At 47.3% G+C, this 26,685-nt stretch overlaps 1 protein-coding gene across 2 annotated transcripts in view; it reads left to right on the top strand.

Annotated features, from left to right (window-relative positions):
• The first annotated feature begins 3,213 nt into the window (after positions 1–3,213).
• Positions 3,214–26,685, top strand: part of pacs1 (phosphofurin acidic cluster sorting protein 1) — a 32,360-nt gene continuing 8,888 nt past the window's right edge. Inside the window, exons 1-10 of one of the 2 annotated variants that reach the window (XM_076162441.1) lie at positions 3,214–3,683; positions 19,017–19,104; positions 20,042–20,131; positions 21,062–21,187; positions 22,656–22,800; positions 22,904–22,995; positions 23,622–23,699; positions 25,008–25,067; positions 25,545–25,705; positions 26,527–26,620. In XM_076162441.1, coding sequence (XP_076018556.1) covers positions 3,529–3,683; positions 19,017–19,104; positions 20,042–20,131; positions 21,062–21,187; positions 22,656–22,800; positions 22,904–22,995; positions 23,622–23,699; positions 25,008–25,067; positions 25,545–25,705; positions 26,527–26,620 — 1,089 coding nt within the window. In that variant the 5' untranslated portion in view covers positions 3,214–3,528. Of the gene's footprint in view, positions 3,684–16,898; positions 18,569–19,016; positions 19,105–20,041; positions 20,132–21,061; positions 21,188–22,655; positions 22,801–22,903; positions 22,996–23,621; positions 23,700–25,007; positions 25,068–25,544; positions 25,706–26,526; positions 26,621–26,685 lie in introns of those variants that run through there. The other variant, XM_076162442.1, reaches the window with a different exon arrangement.

The following is a 26,685-nucleotide window of genomic DNA, read 5'->3' as shown; positions in this document are numbered from 1 at the left end:
CCATGTGATGTTGCATTTGAAGCAGAAGCATGAAAGACTTGAGGGTTAATGCTCTCTCCTATGTGCTGATTCTTTAATTAGCTGCTATGTCAGATATAATTCACTGGAGGGCGATAGAGGACCGAATTTAACGGTCTGCTGACCGTCTGGGAAGTACGTTGACCTAAATAGCTACAGCAGCCTTATGCTGACTCGGTCACTGTTACACACACACAGTGGGGACAGCCTTTCAAATTAAAACGCTTTTATTGCCCTACACCACATTGCAAAAGGTTACAACCTGCGTTTTATCACAGTACATGTCACAGGTTTCTACTGTGTGAATACATTTAATAGCTGATTGAAAAGGATCACAATGACACTGATGAATCACCTTTCCAGGATTGCTGACGTCAACTCTTGGCACCTATGGTCATCTGCTTGGCTGCCGTGGCTGTGGGCGCTGATAACATCTCCCACTGATCCTGCATGCTGCTTTTGTTTCGTCCCGTAACGTCTTTCACACCTACACAATATTATTACACATTTATGCCACAGTAGTTTAGCATAAATAGAATAATTTGCATAGGAAAATATATTGGGATTTGTCATGCCTATGCCAATGTTCACAATATGTAAAATAATAGCTTTGTTGCCTAGGGGACAACAAACATAACAGATTTAGAGCCTATACAATGTGACTTGATGACCTGCCAGATTTGGGTCGCCATGTAAAACAAAACCCAGGATAATCCTGTGAGCATATTTTAATCTTCTTGATTGTAATCTCTTTATCACGGGCAGGAGCTTGTTAAAAAAAGAGCAGCAGGGTCATATTGCAGTAAAGTAATTTGCTGGTTATCTAAATGGACTGAGAACAGGGACAGGCAGTCACTACCTGTGGGGTCCCTGTGGTTCTCACTCTACTTATCTCTTCATCAGGGGATTACACTGGCTGGCACAATGTCAGCCAAAGCGGAAGTGCCACAAAGGTAAAATATGACACTGTCTTGCGTTGGAGTGACAACAATCAAATTCTCCCTTTTCTGTTTCTTGAGAAATAATAATAAAATGATAATTAGTAATATTATTCATTCATTAGTATTCATTTGTATATTGTATACTAACAAATGCAATGCATCTATTGTGTAAAATGGTAATGTAATACAACCATGTTACCACCATATGGTAGAGGCCTGTAGTCCTTCAAAGAAAAGGTTACATTCCATGACATTACCATAAAATAATATACATTAACAGGAAGAAGTATTCATTGTAGTACTTTTAAATCCATGAGTGTTACATTTCCAATTGCACTTGAATGTAGCATAAACTGGATGTATACTCTATGGAAAATGCATTCCATTATTGACTGTTGTCAGTGGGAGTTGGTGGCAGCCGCATGGCGTTGGTGGAGTGATTAGGTCACCTTATGATTCAGGTTCAGATGCAGAGCCTCTTATCACGTCCCTGTTTGTCTTAACAGACTTGGGATAGCTGAAAAAAAACTATGTGCAAAGGTAAAGAATGGTTTCCAGGTGGGGAGCATAAGGTAAACAACAAAGAATAAATACATATAGAAAACCAGAGCAATCACTTTATGAACTTTATCTTCACATAGTTTAAATCAGCTTGATTGTAAGCAATTTATTAAACCAATTGTCACCCTAAATCAGTCCTATAAAGGTTTGTCCCATAGGACAGAGTAAGGAAAGGCATATGATTAAGCAAAGCTGAACTAAATTCAAGGACTATAACCGGTTTTGCATTTGTTTGCTCACAGAAGGAGAAGTAAGGCGTGTGTCTGTGTGAGTGTGTGTTCTTGCTCGTGTGTATGAGTAATGAGAATCATTTCTGAAACACCTTACTCCAGACAGTATGCAATGGGCCTGAGGGAGAACAATTCAGAAATGTACCTGTTATACATTGTTCCACCAATTCACCAGGAGACACCTTTGAAAGTGTGATCATTCTGATGGCGGCAGGGAAAATCAATGGATGATGGGTAAATATTGGCTCTGAGGTCTATTCATGGTTTGAATCAATGCGATTGTGAGCTGGAAAAGCTGCTGCCCCGCTGTGCTATTGACATTATTCATCTATTTGATTTGTTTGTGTAGTGATAAACACAATTCACAGGGCTATTCAAAGCTATTTCAACCTTTGTAATCAACATTCAACACTTTAAAATGCCATTGTTAATGGGCCTCATGTCGAAACAACAAAATCAAAATCAACCAGGGGTTTGTACAGAGTGATACTTCTAAACTGGGGTTGACTGATATTGGTCAATATACAGAAAGAAGTCAATATTGCCCATCATACTTATTATATTGTAAGATATTAGATACATGATATAGGCAATAATACTAAAGCTGAATATTAATTAAGAATTCTACTGACACGTTTAATACTATTGATATTTTGTTATGTATTTGTTAAACCTCTCTGGGGGGACCTACACAGCCTGCATGTACTGTACATAGAAGGATATATTTGTGCACATATAAATTTGCATTTGTGCTGTACACAATGTTTAGTACATATTCATTATCCGGTGCACGTGATCTATAACCCTTTATTGTTTTAACTGTACACATAATAAACCTCAATGTGAATGAAGTACTTATCAATATATTTATTATTATTCCTACCATAATCTTGCATCCTTTGTGTGTTTGTCTTCTGCGTTATATATCTGTTATGTATGTCTGTTGTGTCCTGCTGTGTGTATTATTGTCTGTCTGTCTGAGTCAAACTCCTTGTACGTGACTCGTGCTTGGCAAAATAAACCCAAATTTCTGATTATATCTTCTGTTCTTCTTCTTCTTCTTCTGATGAAAATGACGATTGTTGTTGTCATCATCATTCATCATTATCGCTAAAATCAACAACATTGTAACAATACAACTACCAAATAAAACGGACACGATATCAAAGATTAATATTCGATAAAATTAAGAAAAATATATTTACATGTATTTGTATTATAAATATACAATGTAGTCTTATCTATACATATATATTATTATTATTCAACTACTATTTATTTACAATATTGGGTAGTTTTAGGCCTCCCTCTCCCTCTCCCTCTCCCTCTCCCTCTCCCTCTGTCTGTCTCTCTCTCTTTCTCTCTCTCTCTCTTTCTCTCTCTCTCTCTCTCTCTCTCTCTCTCTGTCGTATGTCTTTAAATAAAGAGGCGTTGCTCTCTGTGCTCATTGTGCGACTCTCCGGCGAGAGAAATTTCCGCTTCCTGCACCGATAAACACGACTGAAGACGCGGAGTCGAGGCGCAGGGACGCGGGGGATTAGGGTACAAACCCCTCGGTCATGCTTCCGTAGCTCAAACAGGACCAACTTCCCGCTTTGCCGACGGGAGTGTTAAGCGCCTTTCCCCCCCTGGCGGAGTGCGGACTATTCCGAAAAATAACACCGGAGGCGGAGGAGAAGAACCGAGGCTAAGAAAACACCAAATACACGCCGAGGCGAGGACGGGGTTTCCTGCTCGCGCCTCCGTCCTAACCCGCTCTAAGCTACCCAGCCTGCAGCATGTCGGAGCGTGGCGGGATCCCGCGGACCGGGGGCGTCCCCTCGCCGCACATGCAGCCCTCCAAGCCGGTCAGCATCACCCCTAACCGCCCGGTCCACATGAACCTGTACGCTACCTGGGAGGTGGACCGCTCCTCGCCCAGCTGTGTACCGAGGTACGTGAAGGGGCCATAAGGGGAGAAGTGGGGGGGTTGTAAGCCGAGCATGACATATCATTTTCGGGGAGCGGATGGCAAATGACCCTGTGTGTTTGTTTTCATGAAATATGCCTGAATGGACAGACATCAATAATTGTTATCGATTAGGTTTTGCCCCAGATATCGTGCATTTCTATTGCCATGTGTACCCCCCTGCCCCTGAAGCCCCCTGGAGGACTATTGGTGGGGGGGCACTGGTCCACATTATCAGGACCCAGTAGCTTTGACAGCCTTGATGGCAACAGATAACACACACACACACACAGGCAGCTCCCCTGTGTATCTGCTCTGTCTGCTTATCTCATAACAGTGGTACGTGTGTCTTTCCCCACTGATCACCTCAGTTATTGGCAACGTGATCAATGCAGACACAAAGATTGATGGAGCCTGAGTTACAGCCTGTCACTGCAACTCTACACAGGCATTTAGTGGACATACACCGTACAGCTACTGTCATACTGGGCATACTGGGTACTATTCTGGAGAAAGTGGTACAAACCGGTCCTTTTTGATTGAATTTTCTGCGCCGATTGTTGTGCGTGCGTACGTTTGAACAATGCTGCAAGGTTGCAGGAGGCGAGACACCTCATCCTCCACAGGCCCAGTCCAAACAAAGACATTCAAGTAGGATTGTGCGTGGGCTTTGTTTGATGGAGAAGCCTTAACAGGATGGATTTCTGTGCTTTGGAGCGTGTGTCATACACAGACGGGATCCTACGCTTGCTTATCTTACCTGTGACCGCAGCTGAGGACATTTTATGTTAATGATGTCATTATAGCTGTGGAGATTACATAGATTCAAGGTCAAAGGTTAACTGCTGTGACTGAAGGCTTGTTAAAGTCACAAGCTGAGTGAAAGACTGCAGAGGAATTAATCCAGATAAATTAGAAGCTCTTTTTTTCTCTTGTTGATCAAAACCTTTACGAGGAAGTGGTAAATAGAAAAAGTTCTGAGATTATGGCTGACAAGTGTGGCTCGCTTGTGGTTTCTCTCCGCTAATACACAAATGAAAGATTCCATCTCGGGTTGCATTGTGTTTTCTGTCCAACACCAGAATGGCGTCAGGCAGTCAGTAAAATGAACCACGTCCTAATGGAGGAGCCCAGATGTGCTGGTAAATAAAATCTATTAGTGAGAATAGAGTGCAGTGGTAAAAAAGCGTGGCTATCATCACACAGAAATGACATGCTGCCATCTTAATGCTGCTTTCTAAAATGCTTTGGGGCTTTGGTGGGCTTGGAGCAAAGCCTCAAGGGTATGTTTGCTTTCTTAGCATATCAACAGTATGTTTGTGTATCAAGTACTCATTTGTGAATAAACTCTCGTGCCTTAGATCTATAATCTGGAAGATCCCAGCATGAATAAATCATCCATTGTTTGCCCACATGTTAAACAACTTTATATGGGATTTGTTTTTGCGTCCTGATATGCCGCCTCTGAATATTAACTATTGAATCCTGTGATGTGATGGTGGATTGGATATTGGCTTTTGTGGTGTTTTTCCTGCAGTGGTCATGGTCCGTCACATATCTTCAATTTCACTGCAGTTGCAGCAACAGGGAGCGAGGAAAAAATGAGAGGGAGAGACAAACACAGAGAGAGAGAGAGGGAGAGAAGCTGTGAGATGGAACTGGAAGCTGTTGCTCTGTCATCTCCATTTAAATGGGATTTCTCTCAGACACAGGCGATACGGGGACTATTCAGAAATGGCACGGTGCCGCCGCTGACAAATCTGCAGCGCAGCTTGCCAGAGCTAGAGATGCAGATTAGTCGCACCTGTCCTCTCTGCGATGTTCTCAAAACCCTGGTTTGCAGCTTGTTTTGCATCTCCGCGGCCTATTTGTTCCCTGGCAAGTTTCTTAATCTCTCTCATTGCAAAGACGAACGCGAACTTCCCCCCCCTCAGCTGAAGTGTTGGCGTTCACCTCTTCCTGTGTACGCAAAATGCCACTCAGTATGTCGTTTGTGCAGTCCTGTGGTTCACAGCTTGCCCTCGTCGACGCAGCCCTGCACCCGGCAGTTTCGTGTCTTTGGCTCTGTCAGATGGAGAGCAATAGGACGCGTTTGAGAGAAAGATGATATCATTTGTTTTTCATGAGTCACATTGCTTGTATGCTGCGTCGGGCCCAACCAAAGGTTCCTTTACCGAGGACAAAGAACCGTGACATCAGCTCCACCCATGATCTTATCTTTCAACGCGATGCAAGTGTTTCTTAGGTCATTCATGCGTTCAGCCGTCCTTAGCCTCCATTCTAATCTTTACTATAGAAGAATGAATCATTTTCCTGGCTCTGGACCAGCTCCTTCCCCGCCGTATAGAGGGTGATTCCTCTCTCTACACTTTCTTCAATGTTCTGCAGTGTCATCAGCACATACTTGGCACTATCGGCGCCGCTCGGTTCATCGGTTCTTCTCACCTCAAGGGGGGTTAAACACTCATTTTCCCCCCTGCTACATTCTCCCAATGACAAGTAGCCTCTTTCCCTCACTAGGTCGCCTCCCCTCGGTGCACCCAGACGCCGTACTAGTGCGTAGCATGAAGATGAGTAGTTACAAACGTGTATTGCGTCTCGCAGTCGGGTGGAATGTTGAAAGGGCCTGCCAGCGTTCACGCCAGGAATGGCTCGGATTCCTGCATCCGGGGCCCAATTGCGCAGCTCCTCCGTGTCAGGTATTCCAGGAATGGGCCCTGTTGCGGAGTCTTGGCTTTGCATTATTAAACAGGGCCTCCTTGCAGAGCCGAGGGGGGGGGGGGAAAGTCCCATGACTCGGGTTCATAGTTGGGGAATGCAGAAGGAACCAAACCTCATGTAGTTGATGTTTATTTACAATATTTAGCTCACACACACTCGCACTCTTATCCACAGTGGCTGAGAGACTCCAGCAATTAGTAGGATTCCATCTTTTGCTGAGTGTGCATGACGCGTTGCTTAATCGGCTTAAGAGAGGAGGAAGTACTCCTCTCACAGTGGCATCACAGTGTCATAATCCTGCCCTCGCTGAGACGAAGCCAACCAAGGTCGATTTATGGCGACTCCAGTCTAATTATGACGTTTACACAATGTTTGGAAATGGATTTATAGCCGTAATCAGATTAGAATCTATTCTGGTGTTTGTCTTGTGAAAGTAAAAGCTTCCTCTGTCTGCCGCTGCGATGAAGGAGACGACACTGACTGAACGGGGGAGGAAATTCCTTCGGTGGAAGTGCTCGTCGTTCGAATCCTGCGAGCTGCCGTTGCATCATTTCGAAGGCTTTTTAGGCACAAAAGTTGGAATGTGCCGTTCCAGGTCGTTAACATTCCAGGCAGAGAAGCGAGCACATCCGCAGCGATTCCTCATCAAACGCTGGAGAAACAGGAAATTGACTCTTGAACCCTTTATACCCTGCTGGAAAAACACTGAAAATGAATAAAAACAACAGGATCATCAAGGATAAATGCTCATCTGTGGGCCCGGTAATGAATACTGTTGGCATGAAGGAGCACGGCGCAGAACCCAGGATGTTCTGAATTATACATAGAGCATTTGTTTGACTCATTTGCGGTAATTGCCCTGCAACACAATAGCGGGACGACTCTCAGCGTTCCTCCAGTGTCAGCGCCACATTACCCCCCCCCCCCCCACGACGCAGAACACACACAAATGGAAGGAAGGGAGAGAGGGCCAGCAGGCTATCACACACACACTCAGACAGAGGAGGTAAGCATTCATTAAGGCGCCTCTGCTTTGCCGCTACTCTCGCTCGCTCCTCTGTCCGGTAAGGCGGCCAGGAGATCTGAGGGTACGCCGCGGCTTCTCATGCCTGTTTTTAGATGAAGGGAGATTAAATGTAAAGTTCAAAACTCACCCCTCCTCCTCCTCCTCACCCTGTGTCTCCGTGTTTGTTTATTATTACTGATAACGGCTCCACTCAAAGTTGAAAGATGACGATACGAACAGGAATATGAAGCATCGGTAATGGCGGCTCTTCCGGGGGCGCCCAGCATGTTCCCATCCACATAGACACAGTTGGGGCGCCGCCGAGCCACGAGTTTGGAACTGACACCAAGGAAGAGTAGCCGCTACTTGACAAATTGGGCGAGAGCGAACAAATTAAACTTTCTCCCACGATGAGAGAGAGAGCGAGGGAGGGAGAGAGAGTTGAGTTGTGCGTCGGTGTGTGTTTCACAGAGCTGCACTCCTGACATTTCCCTCTACTGACAGTGACCCCGCCCCCCCGTGGAATCACTGCTGACTTCCATCTGGCAGCTCGCTGATATGGCACACACACACACACACACACACACACACACACACACACACACACACACACACACACACACACACACACACACACACACACACACACACACACACACACACACACACACACACACACACACACACACACACACACACACACACTCGAGGTGGGGAGGCACATATGCTTTGTTTTTATCTAATGTGCTCTGAACAAGGACATAGCAGCATCCAGTAACATAAACAGACTCGGACATGTAGGCACAAGTCATGTCATCAGGTACACACACACACACACACACACGCACACACTTTAATTAAACACGTTTTAATGGCATGTCCAAGCGAATCAAAAGCAAAAAGGCCTTTTGATGCTTTTGCGCATGATCAGTACACGGCTAACACACGGAGTTACACACACACACACACACACACACACACACACACACACACACACACACACACACACACACACACACACACACACACACACACACACACACACACAGAGACTGATAAACATCTGTAAACAGGAGCATCACACTGGAGACAACCACACCTGCACCACCCTGAAGCTGTGAGCTAAATGTTTGAGCCTGTTGTTGCCGCCGCGTCGCCTTACATGCATGCAAATCCGGGGCCGCCGCTTCTGAAATCCATCCGGATCAGGTGCCACGCGACGTGACAACTCGGACGCCGAATTCACTTAAGACAGATTGACCTTTGCACGCCGTCTTCTTCTTCTTCTTCCACTCCTCTGTTGTCGTTTACCTGGATGCCGATCGTTTCTCGTTCTTTGGGCTTCTACTGCCCGGCCAACCCCGTCGTGTTGCTACGCCCGGGCCGCGCTGATTGGCCCTTCCGATTGGTCGATAACGAGGAAGCTAATGTGATGGCCCGCCGAGATAGAGGTTTCCTCTTCCGCCGTAACCAATCCGGCGGCGTGCGGCCGAGCCGGCGGACAAGCGGGCTCTGATGCCATCGCCTCGCCGTCTCAAGCTTAACTGGATTAGGCGGGCGCTCAGTTCATTAATCTGTAATGGCTTTAATGAAGGGTCATTTGTAAAAGCCTTTGTGTGTGTGTGTGAGACAAGGAAATGAGGATCCATGTGCACCTTTTGATGTTTTGTGTATATTAAATCCAGACGAACAGTTGTATAAACACACAATCAGCCTTCAAGCAACAGCCTCGACATTTTCCACTTTTTCCTCTACACCAGCAGTATCTTATCTTTATGTCTCACACACACTCAGTTGTTGTGAATCACATGCTCGGCTTCACAGGGGGGCAGGCGGGGGGAGAGAGAGAGCAGGGCTGCGGGTCACAAAGTGCAAACTCGCAGCAACATGATTAGCAAACTTGTGACAGCCCTGATTTGTCACATCCTTTAAATGTAAACACACAATGGGACGTGTGTGTGTGTGTGTGTGTGTGTGTGTGTGTGTGTGTGTGTGTGTGTGTGTGTGTGTGTGTGTGTGTGTGTGTGTGTGTGTGTGTGTGTGTGTGTGTGTGTGTGTGTGTGTGTGTGTGTGTGTGTGTGTGTGTGTGTGTGTGTGTGTGTGTGTGAAGGTTGATTCTGCCCTCCTTTTTAGAAGTAACATGCCTCAGTGTGTCCTTGCCTGTGGCTGCGTGAAGTAGAGCAAGACGGAAAGACACAGAGAGAGGCAGGAAAGAAGGAAGGCATGCAGAGAAAACACTTAAGCTAAAGAGCAAGAGGTCATGTGGGTTTGAATACGTACGCAAAACAGGCCCTCTCTTAGTCCTGTTATGTGTTTACGTCCCATTTTGGCTTGTTGTGTTTACTTTTCCTCAAGGTATCATTGTGAAAGAAAGGAGAAAGGCACCCAGGCGACGCATTCCCCCCTCATTCACTCCTTCATTCATTCAGACAGACAGACAGACGGCTGCTGTCAGAGCTAATCGTTCGCCGCCGCCGGCGAGGGACGCTCTCGTGGCATCACGTAGCTCGCGTGTCGCCAGCTAGCCTCACCTTTGACCTCCCGGGGAACTGATTCTACACAAATGAGTGGAATCAGTGTTACTACCGGTGTTATGTGGCAGGGAGTGTGTGTGTGTGTGGAAGATTGTCAGAGTGAGTTTTTTGGGGCGCGGCCTTAAAGAGAGGGCATAAAAGGACCTGTCGACACTCAGTGGGCATAGTGGTGCTGCGGAAGTGGATCCGTGTGTGCTTTGTTCTTAATAGCTTTAAATGGAAATAAGCATGTGTGTGTGTGTGTGTGTGTGTGTGTGTGTGTGTGTGTGTGTGTGTGTGTGTGTGTGTGTGTGTGTGTGTGTGTGTGTGTGTGTGTGTGTGTGTGTGTGTGTGTGTGTGTGTGTGTGTGTGTGTGTGTGTGTGTGTGTGTGTGTGTGTGTGTGTGTGTGTGTGTGTGTGTGTTGCTCCACTTCCTCACTTTAATAGGTATCTGAGTGTGTGTTCTTGTGGTATTTCATATTGAACTCTGTCCTTCAATTGTCATTCGCGTTACGTGTTTGGCAACCGCTTGAATCCGTCTCCTTGCCAACCTCCCTCTTACACAGTGATTGTGTGTGTGTGTGTGTGTGTGTGTGCATGCCCGCTTGTCTTAAAGTGTGTGTTGTACTGTGTCTTCAGCGCATTTGTGTCTTGCGATGCGACTATACGCTTCACAGAATACAAATCGTCTCTCCTCACCTCCTGCCTTACATCATATTGTGGTTGTGTGTGTATATACTGTATGTATTTGCGTCTGTGTGTGTTGTGTGTGTGTAGGGTGTTGCCGCCTCAGGCTAAGTGTCAGCTCATGTCAGGAAGGCACTTGAGGAAGACAAGAACGCGGGGGAGAAGGGATCAAGCATCGTTGAGGATCGAGAGGGACGAAGGGATGAAAGGCTGAAAACGTGACTGATGGCTGATGAAGATGAGGAGAAGAAGAAGAAGAAGCCCATTGTGTGAAGTCGGGGGGGTGTGAGATGAGATGAGAGCAGGCAGGGAAGGATTAAGTTGAGAGAGGGGAGAAGCTGTTGGGGGGGGGAAAGGAGGATTTATTGGAACAGTTCGAGGTTAAATCCAAGAGTGATGAAGTGAATGTGACGGCAGCAGCTCTTCCTCACCTTTCCCCTTCCTCATTTAGTTTTTTTAATACCTTCCCTCACTCTTGGACTCCCCGTAGTGTCCTAACTCACTGATGGAAGCGGGCGTCTGATCCACTCCCTCTCCCCCGGCTGCTCCTCGTCCTCCCTGTCCAGACGCTCCAGCTTCACTGTCACGTCGCTGTCACTCCCACTTGGAGCTAAATTAGGAACGCCGATCCAGAGTCGGAGCGACGGCGTGTCTTCGGCGGGTTGGGAGGCGGCCGTCGTCTCGTTTTGTAGCTGGATCACAGCCACGTTGCGCCGCCAAATCTTCGTCTTCTCACGCTGGAATTCGCGGCCTCGCCAAGACGTTCCTGCTCATTTGGCATCGCTTGCTTTTTTTGACAGTTTTGCGAAAATCCCGTGTCTTTGCGCACGCACGTTTTTTGTTCATTCATTTGCTTAGATAACAGACCGACAAGTGTGTTTCAGTCGTGCGTTAAGTAGCTGAGATGGATGTGATGGGAAAGGCGAGCGACATGTGTGTGTGTGCAGATGGCAACACCAGCCCCCGGGGAAACACTGTGTAGTCAAGATCATGAGCGACTTAATACTCCGTAATGCTCAGGCGGCTTTTCTTGACACGCCTCACCTCGGTCCTCCCTCCACTCCTCTCTCCTCCCTCCATCTCTTTCCTTGTCACTCATCCCTCAGCTTGGCTCTCTCACTTTCATTTCTGCGCCTCTGTAATGAATCTCTTGCAGACCTTTTCCGTCTTTGTTTTGGGGGGTGGGGGGGAAGTCCAGTTTTCCAATCTCTTGCCTTCCTTGACAGGGAGACAGCGTAATGTGATCCGTCCTCGCTCCTCGCTGAAGCCACCTCCACCCAACCAGCAGGCGTTGCTAGTTTAGAGACGTGTGTGTTCTTAGAAGGGCTGAGCTGAGCTGAGCTGAGCGGCGTGTCGGCGCAAAAAGAAGCATTTGAGTGTCTGTTTTGCATTTGACATCTAAACGCTCACTCACTCACTCACTCACACACTCCGCACACTTGACTCTCCTGCCATCCAAATGATCAGCTGCCTGCCCACGACTCCGGGCCATGTACTCGGTTGCTCAGTGTAACAGCATCAGAAAAATGAAGTGCCCGCCCACCCACCCACATGCAGTCACACGCTCAAACGGACCCCCTGCTGTGGGCACAGACACACAGTACAGAGCCCTGCCAGGATTTGGTCTTGATGAGCAAGAGTTCTGCATGAAAGCGCACACACACGCGCGCATACACAGTTTTTGCTTCTGTGTAGGAATCACTTCTCCTTTTGCTTTCAGATTTAAATATGAGTCACCACACACACACACACACGCACACGCACACACACACATACACACCAAGGCCATCTTACATATTACCTGTAACCTACTTCTGCCAGTGTGCGCTCACCCACTCTGTTTCTCGATTTCTCCCACACACAGACTGACGCATCCACACACACACACACACACACACACACACACACACACACACACACACACACACACTCACACACACTCCTGCTCATACCAAAGGCTTTTTAAAGGAATGTGCCGGCAGACTGATGTGCTTGTTCATCACCGCGAAACACTCATGAGTGGCTGTGTGGGAGAGGGCGAAACCTCACTTTGCATGATAAGCAGGCGGGGCAAAGGCAGGACAGAGTGGGTAGAGTAGAGAGTGTGTGTAAGTGTGTGTGTGTGTGTTTGCCAGCACAATATCAAGCTTGGCTTCTCGGAAGTTAGAATGCTTTAGTGTTTTTGTAAGACGATTCGCTGTTCTGTGTTCTTTTATTTTGGCGGTGTCTTTCCTGTTGAGCCCCAATCACAATTGTGCGGCCGGAGAATCGTAGTGCGCGTCAATTAGGAGCGTCACTGTGCGGGCGGGGGGGCGAACGGGGCGGACATAGAAGGTGATATGAGGAAGTGAGCGACGGGAGATGAAGGAGGCAGTGATGGCGGGATCAGATGAGACAGAGAGAGGATGGAGGGAATGCCATAGGAGGAAAATTGGGAAGGCCTTGAATGGAGAGGAAGAATGGAGAGGGGACAGCTCGGGTTACTGGCAGAGATAAGAAATGGGGGATATTAAACAGAGGGGAGACAAAGAGCCTGCAGCGCACACACACACACACACACACACACACACACACACACACACACACACACACACACACACAGGGGTATTAACGCATTTGCAGGAGCTTTGCATGAAGTGTGTCAGTGTGACCTTGTTTTTCAAGAGTCCACCATCCTTTGATGCAGGTGACACACTCACAATTGACGGTAGATCTATTAAAAACTCTCCCAAACACACACACACAGCCACACACACTGCCAAGCGTGGATTTTATTAATAGATTTACTTTGCAAAGGCAGTCTGCCTGTGTGTCACGTACACACACACACACTCACACAGCATGGAATAGGGAAATGTCACGTAGGAGGAGCAGAGAGCAGCAGGACAGACGCTCGGCTTCATTTCACATCTAATCTCCCTGAACAAAATATTCCAGTGGACGCAGACACGGCCGCCGCCACGTTGACTGTGGCGAAAGAGCCGACGCACGGCACCGCAAGAGCGAGGAAGATTAGGGGCGACAGGAACGGGTGTGAGGGTGAGGAGAAGTGTCAGGGAAGCCTTTAGCTGAGGAATGTCGTGTTTCTAGGTGAGTTCTGGTGCTGTTGTTGTAGTTTGTCTAAGATGGAAACCGCAGACACACATACACATGCGTGCAGAGAAACAGCATCTGATCTTAATGATGCAATCGATAATGACGTAATGAAAGGAATCAGGTCTGTCAGCCAGCACAGCTACACTGTGAGGAGCTTTACGTGCTGCAGAGACCTGCAAAGGTTATTGGTTATTGGTTATCTATCAATAGAATGATACTATTGAGACGGATGGACAGACAGGCAGGCAGACAGGCTCCTTACACTGGCCAGAGTGATGCAGCTCTGATCAATACACACTATATTAAAAGCTGGATTAGAGTCATATTGCCCTGCTCGCCCACGCCTCTCTCTCATAGTGGAGCACACATGCCTATGGTCAGCTGACCTACAATTTTGGTGTGCGTGCGTGCGTGCGTGCGCGCGCGCGCGCCTCCTGTTCATTCTGATACTAGAGCATTAGTGTGCTGCAGTGCTGTGTGTGTGTGAAGAGGAAGCCTCAGCTTCTCTCTGTGTCTGCCTGCTGATGTGACCAGCATGGTAATAATTTGGAAGACCAGGCAAGGGGAGCGTAACACACTCACACACACTCGCACACACATCTCGCTCTGAACTCATCTCCAGGCTTAATACAAGGCAACTCGCCGTCTTGGAATGATTGATCTCTTGCCTCACCAATCCCTTTGCTCTTGAATCTGTAAGCCCCGCCTCCTCTAGCAGCCCATTGATCGTCACGGCACCGTCAGCGCGTCATTGATGAGAAACAACAGACTGCGGAGCTTTATGACTCATTCTGCTCTACAGGCAGGTAAAAGAAAGGAACTTTTGGCAGCCATTTTGGACGACCTGAGCACTTAAGCAGCGTCCATCTGAGGAAATGTAAAGCTGAGACCTTGAGACGACCTTTGATAACGCCGCGGTCGCTTTCCTCCCTCTCTTCTCCCTACATTCATTCGGTCGCCAAGTGTGTGCCCACGTGTGTGCTTGTGTACACACCAGGTTTTGATCCCAAGGTCCTGCATAAGCCTATCAGGGGCACACACACACACACAATCACACACAATCACACACAATCAAAGTCTAAAGTTTTTGGGTCATCAGGATAAGATTAGACCACAGCTAGGGTCAGTTGTATTTTGAACTTGGAATGCAGTTAAAACTTTCTCTTGCTGCTTGCGTGTGTGTGTATGTATGTGTGTGTGTGTGTGTTTACATGTGTAGCTGAGCGTGAAGGATGCCAGGCTTGGCTGTAAATTTCAGAGGATCAAAGCAACTCTGGGACACTGACAAATTCAAAATACGGTCTGCTGGCTGTTTTCCAAGTATTCACACACACACACACACAAACACACAGGTTTATGCCAACATGGCTCTCAGCTATGCCTGTAGTTTGTGTGGGTCGCTGACGAATATTTGCATGTTATTGTAGTGTGTGTGTGTGTCTGTCTGTCTGTCTCATGGATGTTGGTTTACTGTTTCTCTTGGGTTCCTCCGTGTTTGTGTTGTCGAGCCACACACTGATCCATGCAATGATAATGAACAGTAGGAGGAAGAGGAGAGGAGTAAGAGGAGCTTGTAAATAAGGAGGTTCTTACAACCCTCGCTGTCGCCGTGAGAAATCCAAGCGGCACGGGAGTCATATTTACCAATGAGAGGAGAGGAGAGGAGGAAGGGCAGAGGATCAGAAGAAGGATGAGGGGAGGAAGGAGAGAGGGAGAAAAGAATGGAGGGAAGAGAAAAAGATGGAAGGATTGTGAGGTGAAAAGAGAAGAATTCATGCATTTTCTGTGTGTGTGTGTGTGTGTGTGTGTAATTTCACCCAATATGGCGTACATACATGCTATGTAACAGGTTGTTTTGCTTGTATGACACGGCAAGGTCACACCTCTCTTGATGGATGGTTGTCAGGGGAACAATAGGCACCTTCCTCTTAAAGGTGCAGGCGCGCGCGCACACACACTGTACACACACACACACGCTTAATCTCCAACAGTCGCTTTGCAGCACCTTTCCATGCTGGTGTTTGTCAGCTATAGTCATGTTTCATCTTCACTGAGCTCCATCATGGAGGCGGAATCATTTCTGTCATCGTATTTGTGTGTCTTCTCTCTCAAGTGACAAATGGTGTGTGTGTGTGCGTGTGTTCATAGCGAGCTCAGTGTGTTCGGCGCTGGCCTTTCCATAATGTCAGGGGTCAATCTTCCCGCAGACATTATTGAACCGTGTGCCATCTGTTCCTCTCTTTCATCCGCCCATGCATCATCCCTAAACAACAACAAACACACACTCACACACACTTTGATCTTAAAGAGCCATGGAGACCCCCTGACAAATGAATGCACTCAGTATCGCATACATGTAAAACATTAACACAGCCATCCGTTTGTCTGGATTGTGTCCTGCAGACTGACACACACACACGCACACACACTTCCAAACCTGTTGTTCTGCTTGTCATCATCATCTTGCCATAATTTGGGCCAAGTCAGTAGATCAAAGGAAGGGCAGACCCCTACACACACACACACACACACACACACACACACACACACACACACACACACACACACACACACACACACACACACACACACACACACACACGTTGCATACTGTACTTTCTCCCTGATGTTCCACGGTATAGTACATTTTGAATTCCCCTGTATGATGAAGTGAAACGAAACACTGCACGCACACTTTTTGAGGTTTTCACTTTGTATTTTTGGAGAGAAGTTGGGGGTCTTCCTCATCAGAATGGCACAGTGGCTCTGTCATAGCCAGCAGCCATTAGAGGAAGTGCAGGTTAAAGGCACTTCCACATGCAGCCATGATGGCGCTCACCGTTTGTTCCAAATGTGTGTGTGTGTGTGTGTGTGTGTGTGTGTGTGTGTGTGTGTGTGATTCCGTTTTTCCGTTCTTGAATGATTTGTTGTTGATATTCCACATCATTTGTGCATTGAGTGTTTTGTCCGTCTTTAACTCTCTTGAAGTTAAGTGTTAATATGAATCAATGAAGCGATCAATGAACAGATCAATAAATGCTGCCCTACAGCACAATATCTGATTGAACCACTTAAATGGTTTCTGACCTAAATATGGAGCAATACAGTTTAAACGGCATCTTAGCTGGACTGGCTTTGTGGTTTTAATAAGATAATCTTATTTTTTATTTTTTGTAAAAATGTGAATAAAATTTGAATAAGAAATCTAAAAAATGCTCTTGGTATTTAAATCTTTGTTCTCTCAGTATCCCTCTGGTTGACCCTCAGTCATGTGAGATTACATCACACACGTAGCAAGCAGCTGATCACAAACCTGGTTTTGTGTTGTACTACAACCCAAGTACTCCAGTAAATGTAAAAGTCCTGCTTTGATTTGAACATGGCTGGTGAGTGTGATTGATCACCAAATGACATTGAGCGTCCAGGTCCCTATCTCGCCCCCCACCGCTGCGTTCCTAATCCTTGTTATTTCTCCCTGCCGCCATATTTATCCAATTGCGCCTAAATCACAAAATGTAGCCAGGCAAGTCCCCAACATCCTTACATTATAGCGAAACTCCGGTGCTTTGGTCCGGTCCTGAATCGACCCCCTTGCCCCTCGCTCAGAAGCTGCACTTAGCGTCCCGTCCCTATCTGAAGGAGAGGAGATTGATTTGTTTTTATTCATAGGGTCGAGCCTTTGCCGCCCTCTTTCACATCTGCCCTGAGAGCCCTGAGGCGCAGGAAGTGAGACCCTCTGAGTTTGATGTGTCTTGGGGCTTTGATGAAAGCCTGTGTGTGTGTGTGTGTGTGTGTGTGTGTGTGTGTGTGTGTGTGTGTGTGTGTGTGTGTGTGTGTGTGTGTGTGTGTGTGTGTGTGTGTGTGTGTGTGTGTGTGTGTGTGTGTGTGTGTGTGTGTGTGTGTGTGTGTGTGTGTGTGTGTGTGTGTGTGTGTGTGTGTGTGTGTGGGATTGGAGGTAGACCTAGGTGTGAAGAGATGCAGGCTGCTGTCAGCGAGGAGGCGAGTGTTTGGAACAAGGATGCAATCTTTCTGTCCACTCAGCCTGCCTTTAATCTTTGCAGAGCTCATTGCAGGTTGCACTTGAAGCGCTGTGTGTGTGTGTCACACTCGTGGCGTCTCGGCTCTCCGCCATCCGCAGATCTGCATTCTCTCCGTCGACGCCTCCTCCAATTTTCCCGTCTTGTCCTCTGTCCCTGGCTCTTCCCTTCCCTTTTTCTCCTCCGCCCTCGTGTCCTTTTCTCTGTATTCACGGCCTCCTCTGCGTCTCCTTCTTATCTGTGGCTTTTCTCTCAGGTCCTTTGTCCGCCTGTCTGTCTCTTCCTAGCTCTTTGTCTGTCTGTCATTTCGTCAATTTTTTCTACGTTTGTTTTTCCTCTCTTCCTCTTTTCTTCCCCTCCAGTCGGCCCAGCCAGATCTATTTTGGTTGTTTACTGTCTCGCAAGCTCTGGAGATGAATTATTGACCACATTGACCCCTGACTGCACAGCTGCTGTTTGGGTGTGTGTGCGTGCATTTCTGTGATTACATTTTGACATTTTGTGTTTCTTCTCTGATTTCTTAGTCTTGACTTTGGTGTGTGTGTGTGTGTGTGTGTGCCTCAGTTGGAATAAGGACACTTGGACCAAAATAGCAATAACACTTGCCAAGCCCATCTTTGGATGAATCATAGATTTTGATTTCCTTCCAGCTTGTACAGCATATTTATGTGTTATTCTAATGTCAGTTTTAATGACGGTGTATTGGAGAAAACACACAGGAGAGGAGGAGACGACATACTGGACATTTATAATAACATGAGAAACGATCACAAGATGTAATACCTACACGAAACACAGGGGCAGTAATGTGTAAGTGTCAGGCTAGCCAGGATCAAGCCATTTAACTGTTTATTGTATTTTTTGACTGACAGGTCTGTAGCACTTGATATGGCTGCTATACCACTCTGGCATTGCCTTTCATGCTGCTACGCCTTTTGTTTATTTTTAAATCAATTGTAAATACCAAGTGAATATGTGTTTGTATAGCATTGAAAAAAGTCCGTCAGAGGTTTTAACATCTCGCAACAGCTCTCCCAGCTTTGCTTGTTTTTTCCTGAAAGCCATTTTGAGTTATCCAAGCAGAACTAATGTGCTTTAACAGGAAGCTGAGGAATATAAACGGCTGTTGATGACAGACGCGCTTGTTGACTGTCCACACGTCGGTCACACTTGTAGTTTGTTTCTACTCGGAATGGAAAACCTTGACTTGCACAGCACCACCATGCCTGTTAATAATCCTCCTGTGTGTTTCCTGCAGGCTCTTCAACCTGACTCTGAAGAAGTTGATCATGCTGAAGGAGCTGGATAAAGATCTCACCTCTGTGGTCATCGCCGTTAAACTGCAGGTACAGCATGAATAACACTCACGACTACCTTGAAAAGGGGCGACGCATACTTCACTCGTTTCTCAAGCTCAACAATCGTTCGGCAGTGGTTCCTCTCACGTTGACCTTGCGTCAGGTTCGGCAGACGGCTCGATGTGGAAACGTGGCAGATTAAAGCTTCCGAAACAGGAAATTGTTCCGTTCCGCGTGTCTCTGCTTTGCTTTGTCAGCTTATTGGATCTGGACACATTTCTTCCTCTTTGTTCACCCTGCAGTCTGCCCCTCAACGATTACTGTAAATCATGTGAACATTTCGTCATAGTTAAGGAGAGGAGCAGCGATGTTGGCACGGCGTTATTAGAATTGAAGTATTCTCACCCACTAAGTTCGATCTCTCGTCTCAGCTGCTTCCTGTTACCCCCTCCTCGCCCCTTCCTGCCTTTCCTCATCTCCAGCTCGTCTTCTGTCGATGTAAACATCTTCCTTGGTAGTTTTTTGCCCCATTATACACTTAAAGCTGTTTTAATGTCATGGCTGCACTCCCAAGCACTGCTCCCTGCCCTCTCTCCACTCTTCTCTCCACTCTTCCCTGCTCTCTTCATCTTCCCCATCTTGTTTGATGTCTTAAGTAAACCAATCAATCCTCTGCTGTTCCTGGCACCAAATACTCTCAAAGGTCCTCTACACATTTTATTTCATCAGCTGTCTCTGTGTCTCCTTCTTCCTTCCCTTCAGTCTGCTTCCGCTCCACTCCTCCTCCCTCTCTTGGCCTCCTTTTGCTCCCACGTTCCTTCACCCTGCATGCGGTTGATGAGAGCTCATTGTTTTGACACGGTGGGAGTTAGCCCGGGCGCGCTAATGGTAATCTCCCTCCCGACAGGCTCCTCGCCTTTCGCCGCTTCCACTGACGTCTTTGCTCTCTCGTTTGTCTTTCCTTTTGTCTCCATTACCTCTCCAGGGCTCTAAGCGGATCCTGCGCTCCAACGAGATCCTCCTGTCCTCGGCGGGCCTGACGGAGACCGACTTACAGCTCACCTTCTCCCTGCAGGTAAAGAGCTCGCACACAGGAAACCCCTCCAGCTCTCATGTTATTCAGCAAATCACAACAGCACTTTGAACATCACGCTTCCTTGTTTTCGAGCATGGCGACCGCGCAACTCAATTGCCAAACAAGAACCCGGAGGCCGTTTCCATTTCAGTCAACCACGCGTGACCCTCAACTGAGCCCTCACTAGCATGTCAGCTCTCCGCACTTAGCACCAACCACGCCTGAAAAACAACCTGATTTCCACCCATATTTAAGTACCTGAAGGTTGTTGTGTTTGCTGCTCACTGTAATTTGCGAGGTCCTCTAGTGGCGAGGAGAGCTCACTGACAAAATCAAAACAAACAGCACGGCTGAATATTCCCCAAACATCATCTCCTATCTTAGTCTGTTGAAGTGGCGTGACGAACAGCGTGGTTAATGGGATTCCCAGTTGGGTTCCTTCTGCTCTGAATCATCCGTTCCAATTTCCGCACGTCTCTAAATGAGGCCCAAAGGTCGCTTTCTCTCTCTCTCTGAGTTTTCCCGAGCGCAGCCTCCCAGACGTTTTACATTAAACATTCAACTTCCTGCACAGCTTACAAAGAGTGGAGGCTCTATTAAAACAGTGCGGAGGAGTCATTTCACGGCTTTGAACATTGTTAGAGCAGTGGGTTCCGGTCTGTTTACAGTGTAGCCCGCGAGTTTGCTAATGGTGGATTCTGTCATGGTCCGACTAAGTGATTCGTCAGCTCAGGAAGCTAGAGAGAAGCAAGCGAGCATGAACACCTTACGCAACGAGCCAGTTAGATCAGCCAATTAACACAACCTACAAAGCAAATGTCGTCCGTCCTGAGCGCGGGGTGAAACACTCAAGCTCGCCGCCTGACAGATGCTTAAAAGTTTATTTGTGTCTGTAACCTTTTGTGCGTTAATGTGTCTCTGTGCCCGCAGTACCCGCACTTCCTGAAGAGGGACGCCAACAAGCTCCAGATCATGCTGCAGAGGCGGAAGCGCTACAAGAACCGCACCATCCTGGGATACAAGACCCTGGCCCTGGGGCTCATCAACATGGCCGAGGTACGGCGGCCCTCATTCGCCAAAATGAATCCGTGGATCTGAGCGCTGAGAGATTTGTCATCCTCTTCTTCGCCTTCCTCCACCCACCTGCACCTGCTCTCTGCCTAAATATAGTCTTGGCTTAATCTGATCAAGTAAGCGCGAACCCTGGATGGCGATGGCGGTCGTCTCTCAGAATCCTACCGTTACTTCCTCTTATGCAGATGTGTTCCCCCTTAATTCCATTTATTCAAAACGCGGCGATAACCTTCCCTCAAATTGGATTCAGCTGAGTGCACTTTGAATTCAAAAGTCTGATTGCGATCTCGGACCTCGGGGTCGCTTCTATTGGTGCCGCAGAAGTCGCCATAAATCAAACGGCAAATTACATTTTGGCGCCCGGTGTTTCTCTTACCCGAGGCAGCCGTTGTGATGAATGTGTGCGCGGGAGAAAAGACATCTTGGAACAGTAAAGTGAAATTTCTTTCTATGTAATCTTCAATCTGATGGGTCGTGTGTGGATCTTTGGCCGCCTCCTCCACGTTAACCTGTGATCTCTCCATGATATGCCTAAGTGAAGGCCGTATGTCGGTTGTGTTCAGGCCAGATGTTGCACTTGAGCACAGTTGAAGGAAAGCCTTTTGCTCCGGAAGGGAGAATTTCGCCTCCCGCTGTTCAGATTATATGGATTATGTCAGTCAAGGCTGCGTAGCTCCTCTTTCTAATGCATTTTTAAAGCGGCGAGCGTCTGTGAACTCCAGCAGGCCCAGCAAACCCTCAGTGAAGCGCTTTAAAGCTTCTGGCTGAAGCAAAATGCATCAGACTCCTCAAAGACGCCGTCTGTTTAGTTTGCGAATTCATTAAACATGTTTATCGCATTTTTCCTGCGAGATTGCCATTTCCAGCAGCAGCTACGTTAAACGCATTAGAAGAAGAAGAATCCTCCATAATGAGCCGCACAGACATCATTGAGTCTCAGATGTGACCAGGCAGTGAGGAGAGACACACACACACACACACACACTGACACAATGCTGCCGTCTCCTCCGCCTGCCCGGGGAGCTGAGCTTTGTGGGAATTCTTCCCTCGCACATTGTCTCTTCCTCTGTCTTCGTCGGTGACGTTTTATGGTTTTTGTTATTCCCCAGCTGCTGTTTTTGTCTCTTCTTTTTCCTCCCCATTCCATTATCACCCTGTTCTCCATCCTTGCAAACCTTTATTTCCGTCTCCTCTTTTTTCTCTAACTGATTTATGGTTCTGTGTTTACACCCTGTAGGAATAAGGGCCTTTGTTCCTGAGACGTATTGTTTGCTTTGCAGGTTAAATCTAATTGTACTGAAGAATTTAACTACGTCTAATGTAGGGCAAAAATAAACAAAACGGGAAAGAGTCGCGTTGAAATCTTTGCTCGCTAATCCAAAATGGCGGCCCTAGTTTTTCCCCCCTCATTGTCCTCTGACCTGGTGTGATTTGTTCCGTCTCCCTCCAGGTCATGCAGCACCCGAGCGAGGGGGCCCAGGTCTTAGGCCTCCACAGCCAGCTGAAGGACGCCTCGGTGCCCGTGGCCGAGATCCGAGTCTACTCCCTGTCCAGCCAGCCCATCGACCACGAGGGGCCCAAAGCCAAAATGTCCGGTGAGGATGTTGGGAGTGTGTGTACGTATGTGTGCGTGTTTACTATCTCTTTCACCTTACTGACGCCATTCCTGTCCCCGTCACTCCTCCCCCGCGTTTCCAGATCGTTCTCCAGACATCGACAACTACTCCGAGGAAGAGGAAGAGAGCTACTCGTCGGAGCAGGAAGGCAGCGACGACCCCATCCACGGACAGGTCGGTTTGTTTGAAATCTCCTTTATACCGCTTTGAGTCAGTGGTGACACAAGGTGACACGTAGAATATCTGGACCAAAGCCGGAACCAAAGTTGAATCCTCGTTTGTTGGTATTCCTGGGGCTTGGGCCTGGGCCACTAAAGCAGCAGGTCGCCCCTCACAGATGATACATTATGATACTGTAGCTTATTATTCTTACGGACACCAGCACTTTATCTATTTGTCACTTTATGAGCAGCCGTGAACGCAGCAACATCATTAATCTAGGGGTCGCTCTTTTTTTTAAGCTATGGGGGAAAGTAAAGGTTTTCTACTAAAGTGCATTTTAGACCTTAAAAGATGTGAAACCCTGCTATCAATGCAGTCTGCATCTGTGACCAATATAGAGCAGGGTGTGTGTACAGCACACACGCTCTTTACTTGCTGTAATAACACAGTTGGATCTTTGTTAACTGTAAATGTCCCGCTGTCCTGATGCTGCCTCTTAAAAGTTTAACACTTTAATTGGCAGTATTCTCTGAAAATAGGTAAAACTATTGATGGGACGACTAATTCTCTCTGTCTGTCTCCCTCTCGCTCTCTCTCTCTCTCTCTCTTTTTCTTTCTTCTCTCTCCCTCCCCCACAGTACCTTTTTGACGAAGATGAGGAGGTGAGGAAGAAGAAGCCGAGGCGGAAACTCCCCTCCAACGCTGCCATCACCAGAGTGAGTATGAAACGCACCTCCCTCACTTAATCCATCTGTCTGTCTGTCTGTCTCTCTCTCTCTCCCACTCTCTCTCTCTCTCTCTCTGTCTCTGTCTCTCTCTCTCTCTGTCTCTCTCTGGGGTTTTTCATTTTTATCTGCTTGTATCCTCTGAAAAGTAATTTACAGCTAACCTGCTCCATGAAAAGAAGGAATTTGACTTTCCCATCCTTCCCTCCTCCGCACCCCTCTCACCTCAGTCAACCTCCCTCTCTCTCTCTGTCTCTGTCTTTGTCTCTCTCTCTCCCACTCTCTCTGCCTCTGTCTTTGTCTCTCTCTCTCTCCCACTCTCTCTCTCTCTCTCTCATTCTCTCTCTCACTTTCCTCACACTCCCCCCCGATTGTGGATCTTTCTGTAAATCCCTTCTCTCCCTCTCATTCTTAATTCCTGTAATTCAGACCAATTTCCCAGTAAGACACACAACTTCTGCCCACCCACCCACTGAGCTGGGACACACACACACACACACACACACACACACACACACACACACACACACACACACACACACACACACACACACACACACACACAAATTGTCAGCAACCTTGTAAATTACAGTTAAGCTGCAGTTTGCGAAAAGAAGAGCAGTGTATCTGGATTGAAGTGTATTAATCCCTGTGAGAGCAGTGAGACTGTCACCGCTGATCCCACCACCATTGCCCGCAGATAACACACGCATACACACACATTTCTGCACCACTGCAGTTTGCATACATGCAGAAACACACACGGGCCCTCTGCCCGTGAGATGCGACACAAATACACACACACAAACACGAACATCCCCAGAGCCCAGTGTTGAAGGAGCAACAAATTAGGACACAACATCCATAACTCTCCAGCTCCTCTACAAGTCCTCACACAGCCAGCAGCTCAGTTTATCTTTCTTTCTACACACATTTCAGCACTTAGTCCAAGCTAGATTTTTGCAAAGGGCCTCATCCGGGTCTGATAAGGTGAGAGGCAGCCGGTGTGTTTGCATTTGAAGATTTTTTTCCATCCTGTATCTGTCCACAGCTTGTTATTTTGAGTCATCAAGCATGAAATATGAGCTTGTGAATTACAGTCGTATCTTGGTAGACATCTCTGTATTCAACACCTCTCTCTCTCTCTCTCTCACACACACACACACACACACACACACACACACACACACACACACACACACACACACACACACACACACACACACACACACACACACATATATGAATGTCCATCTCCTGTCTCACTTTGTCCCCCTTTTCCTTTCTCTTCCTCCTCAGCAACCCAACATTAAGCAGAAGTTTGTCGCCCTGCTGAAAAGGTTTAAAGTGACAGATGAGGTAAGTGCCGCACCTCCCTATTTTCCTTCCCCCTCTCTCAACACATCCGTGTTCAGAGGTTGTCACCGCCTCCACGGTGACTGTAATTGCGTTGTGAAATTGTGGGTGAGATGTGGTGAAATAACATCCTGCCGCCATCAGCAAAACACTCTGAATGTGATTCTGGACCCTGTTAGTTTCCTTTGAGGTTAGCAGGCAATCAGGGGATGTTCCGTGTTCAGGGGCGTCTGAGAGATGTGTGTATCGCACAGGTTAGTGAGGCACGTAAAAGGCCTCATTTCCTTCTATTTTAGTTCTCATCTGGGAAATTGCAGAAGATCTGAGTGCGTTAAGATGTCTGCACAAAAACGTAGCAGTGAATACGTGAAGGCCCCTGTCCTGAAACGTCCTTTAGTGAGACTTGGGCCCGCAGCCAGTACTCTGCGCGTCTCCCTGTCCTTGTCTCACCTCGCGTCTCCCCCGTGTGGCTCGCTCAAGGTTGGCTTCGGCCTGGAGCACGTGTCCAGGGAGCAGATCCAGGAGGTGGAGGAGGACCTGGACGAGCTCTACGACAGCCTGGAGATGTACAACCCCAGCGACAGCGGGCCGGAGATGGAGGAGACGGACAGCATCCTCAGCACGCCCAAACCCAAGCTGAGGTAGCGCAATGTCACTACACACACACACACACACACACACACACACACACACACACACACACACACACACACACACACACACACACACACACACACACACACACACACACACACACACACACACACACACACACACACACACACACACACACACACAAACGCTGGCAACATACACCTACTCTGCAGTCAGGCGTTACTTGTGTCTATCCCGCCATTGATGATTTGGAGCTCCCTCTGTTGGTGGAAAGGAGTGATTGCAGTCATACGTTCCAGGCATTTTACTCAGAATAAAGTAAATATTAACTTAATAAGACAACAGATGGGGCACTTGTTAGAAAAATCATTGCCAGTGATTTTGTTTTGGTAAAAAATATTATCTTTATCGATTATTCTATAACGAGAATACTGATCTAATCTAAAATCTATCTAAAGTCTTAAAAAATGTGACAAACGTCCATGAAACCCCAAGTTCAAAAGTTGGCAATTACCCAATTTTGACACTGTGAACCACTCTCAAAAACCACAAAGTTTCCAGTTTAAAGACACATAGAAAAGAGAGGAAGTGGCAAATCTCCCTGTTGTAGAGCTTCAGTTGATAAATGGCAAAACTGTATTTATTGTCAATTGAGAAAGTAAGTAGATTTCCCTGAAACTCACAGCTGAGGGTTTTCCATGATCCTTAAAGGTCAAATCAGATGAAAATCAAAACGGGACACCTTCAACTGTATTGTGCTCTGGGCTGTGCTTACAATAAAACACACATTTATAAGCACTGTGTGATTAAAGTCCACTTCTTTCTGTCTGTCTGTCTGTCCTCTCAGGCCTTTCTTCGAGGGCATGTCTCAGTCCAGCTCGCAGACGGAGATCGGCAGTCTGAACAGTAAAGGCAGTTTGGGACGAGACACTTTCAGCCCTGTGAGTAAATGGGATCGATAACGCAGCATCAGCGGGAATTCCACTCCGGTGTGTTGTGCTGTGGT

This window comes from Genypterus blacodes, unplaced genomic scaffold (assembly GCF_046128005.1).
Source record: "Genypterus blacodes isolate CSIRO-AG114 ecotype Tasmania unplaced genomic scaffold, CSIRO-AGI_Gbla_v1 ptg000122l_1, whole genome shotgun sequence".
NCBI lineage: Eukaryota > Metazoa > Chordata > Actinopteri > Ophidiiformes > Ophidiidae > Genypterus > Genypterus blacodes.
Note: the sequence above shows the minus strand (reverse complement) of the source record. Positions and strands in the feature narration are given on the sequence as shown.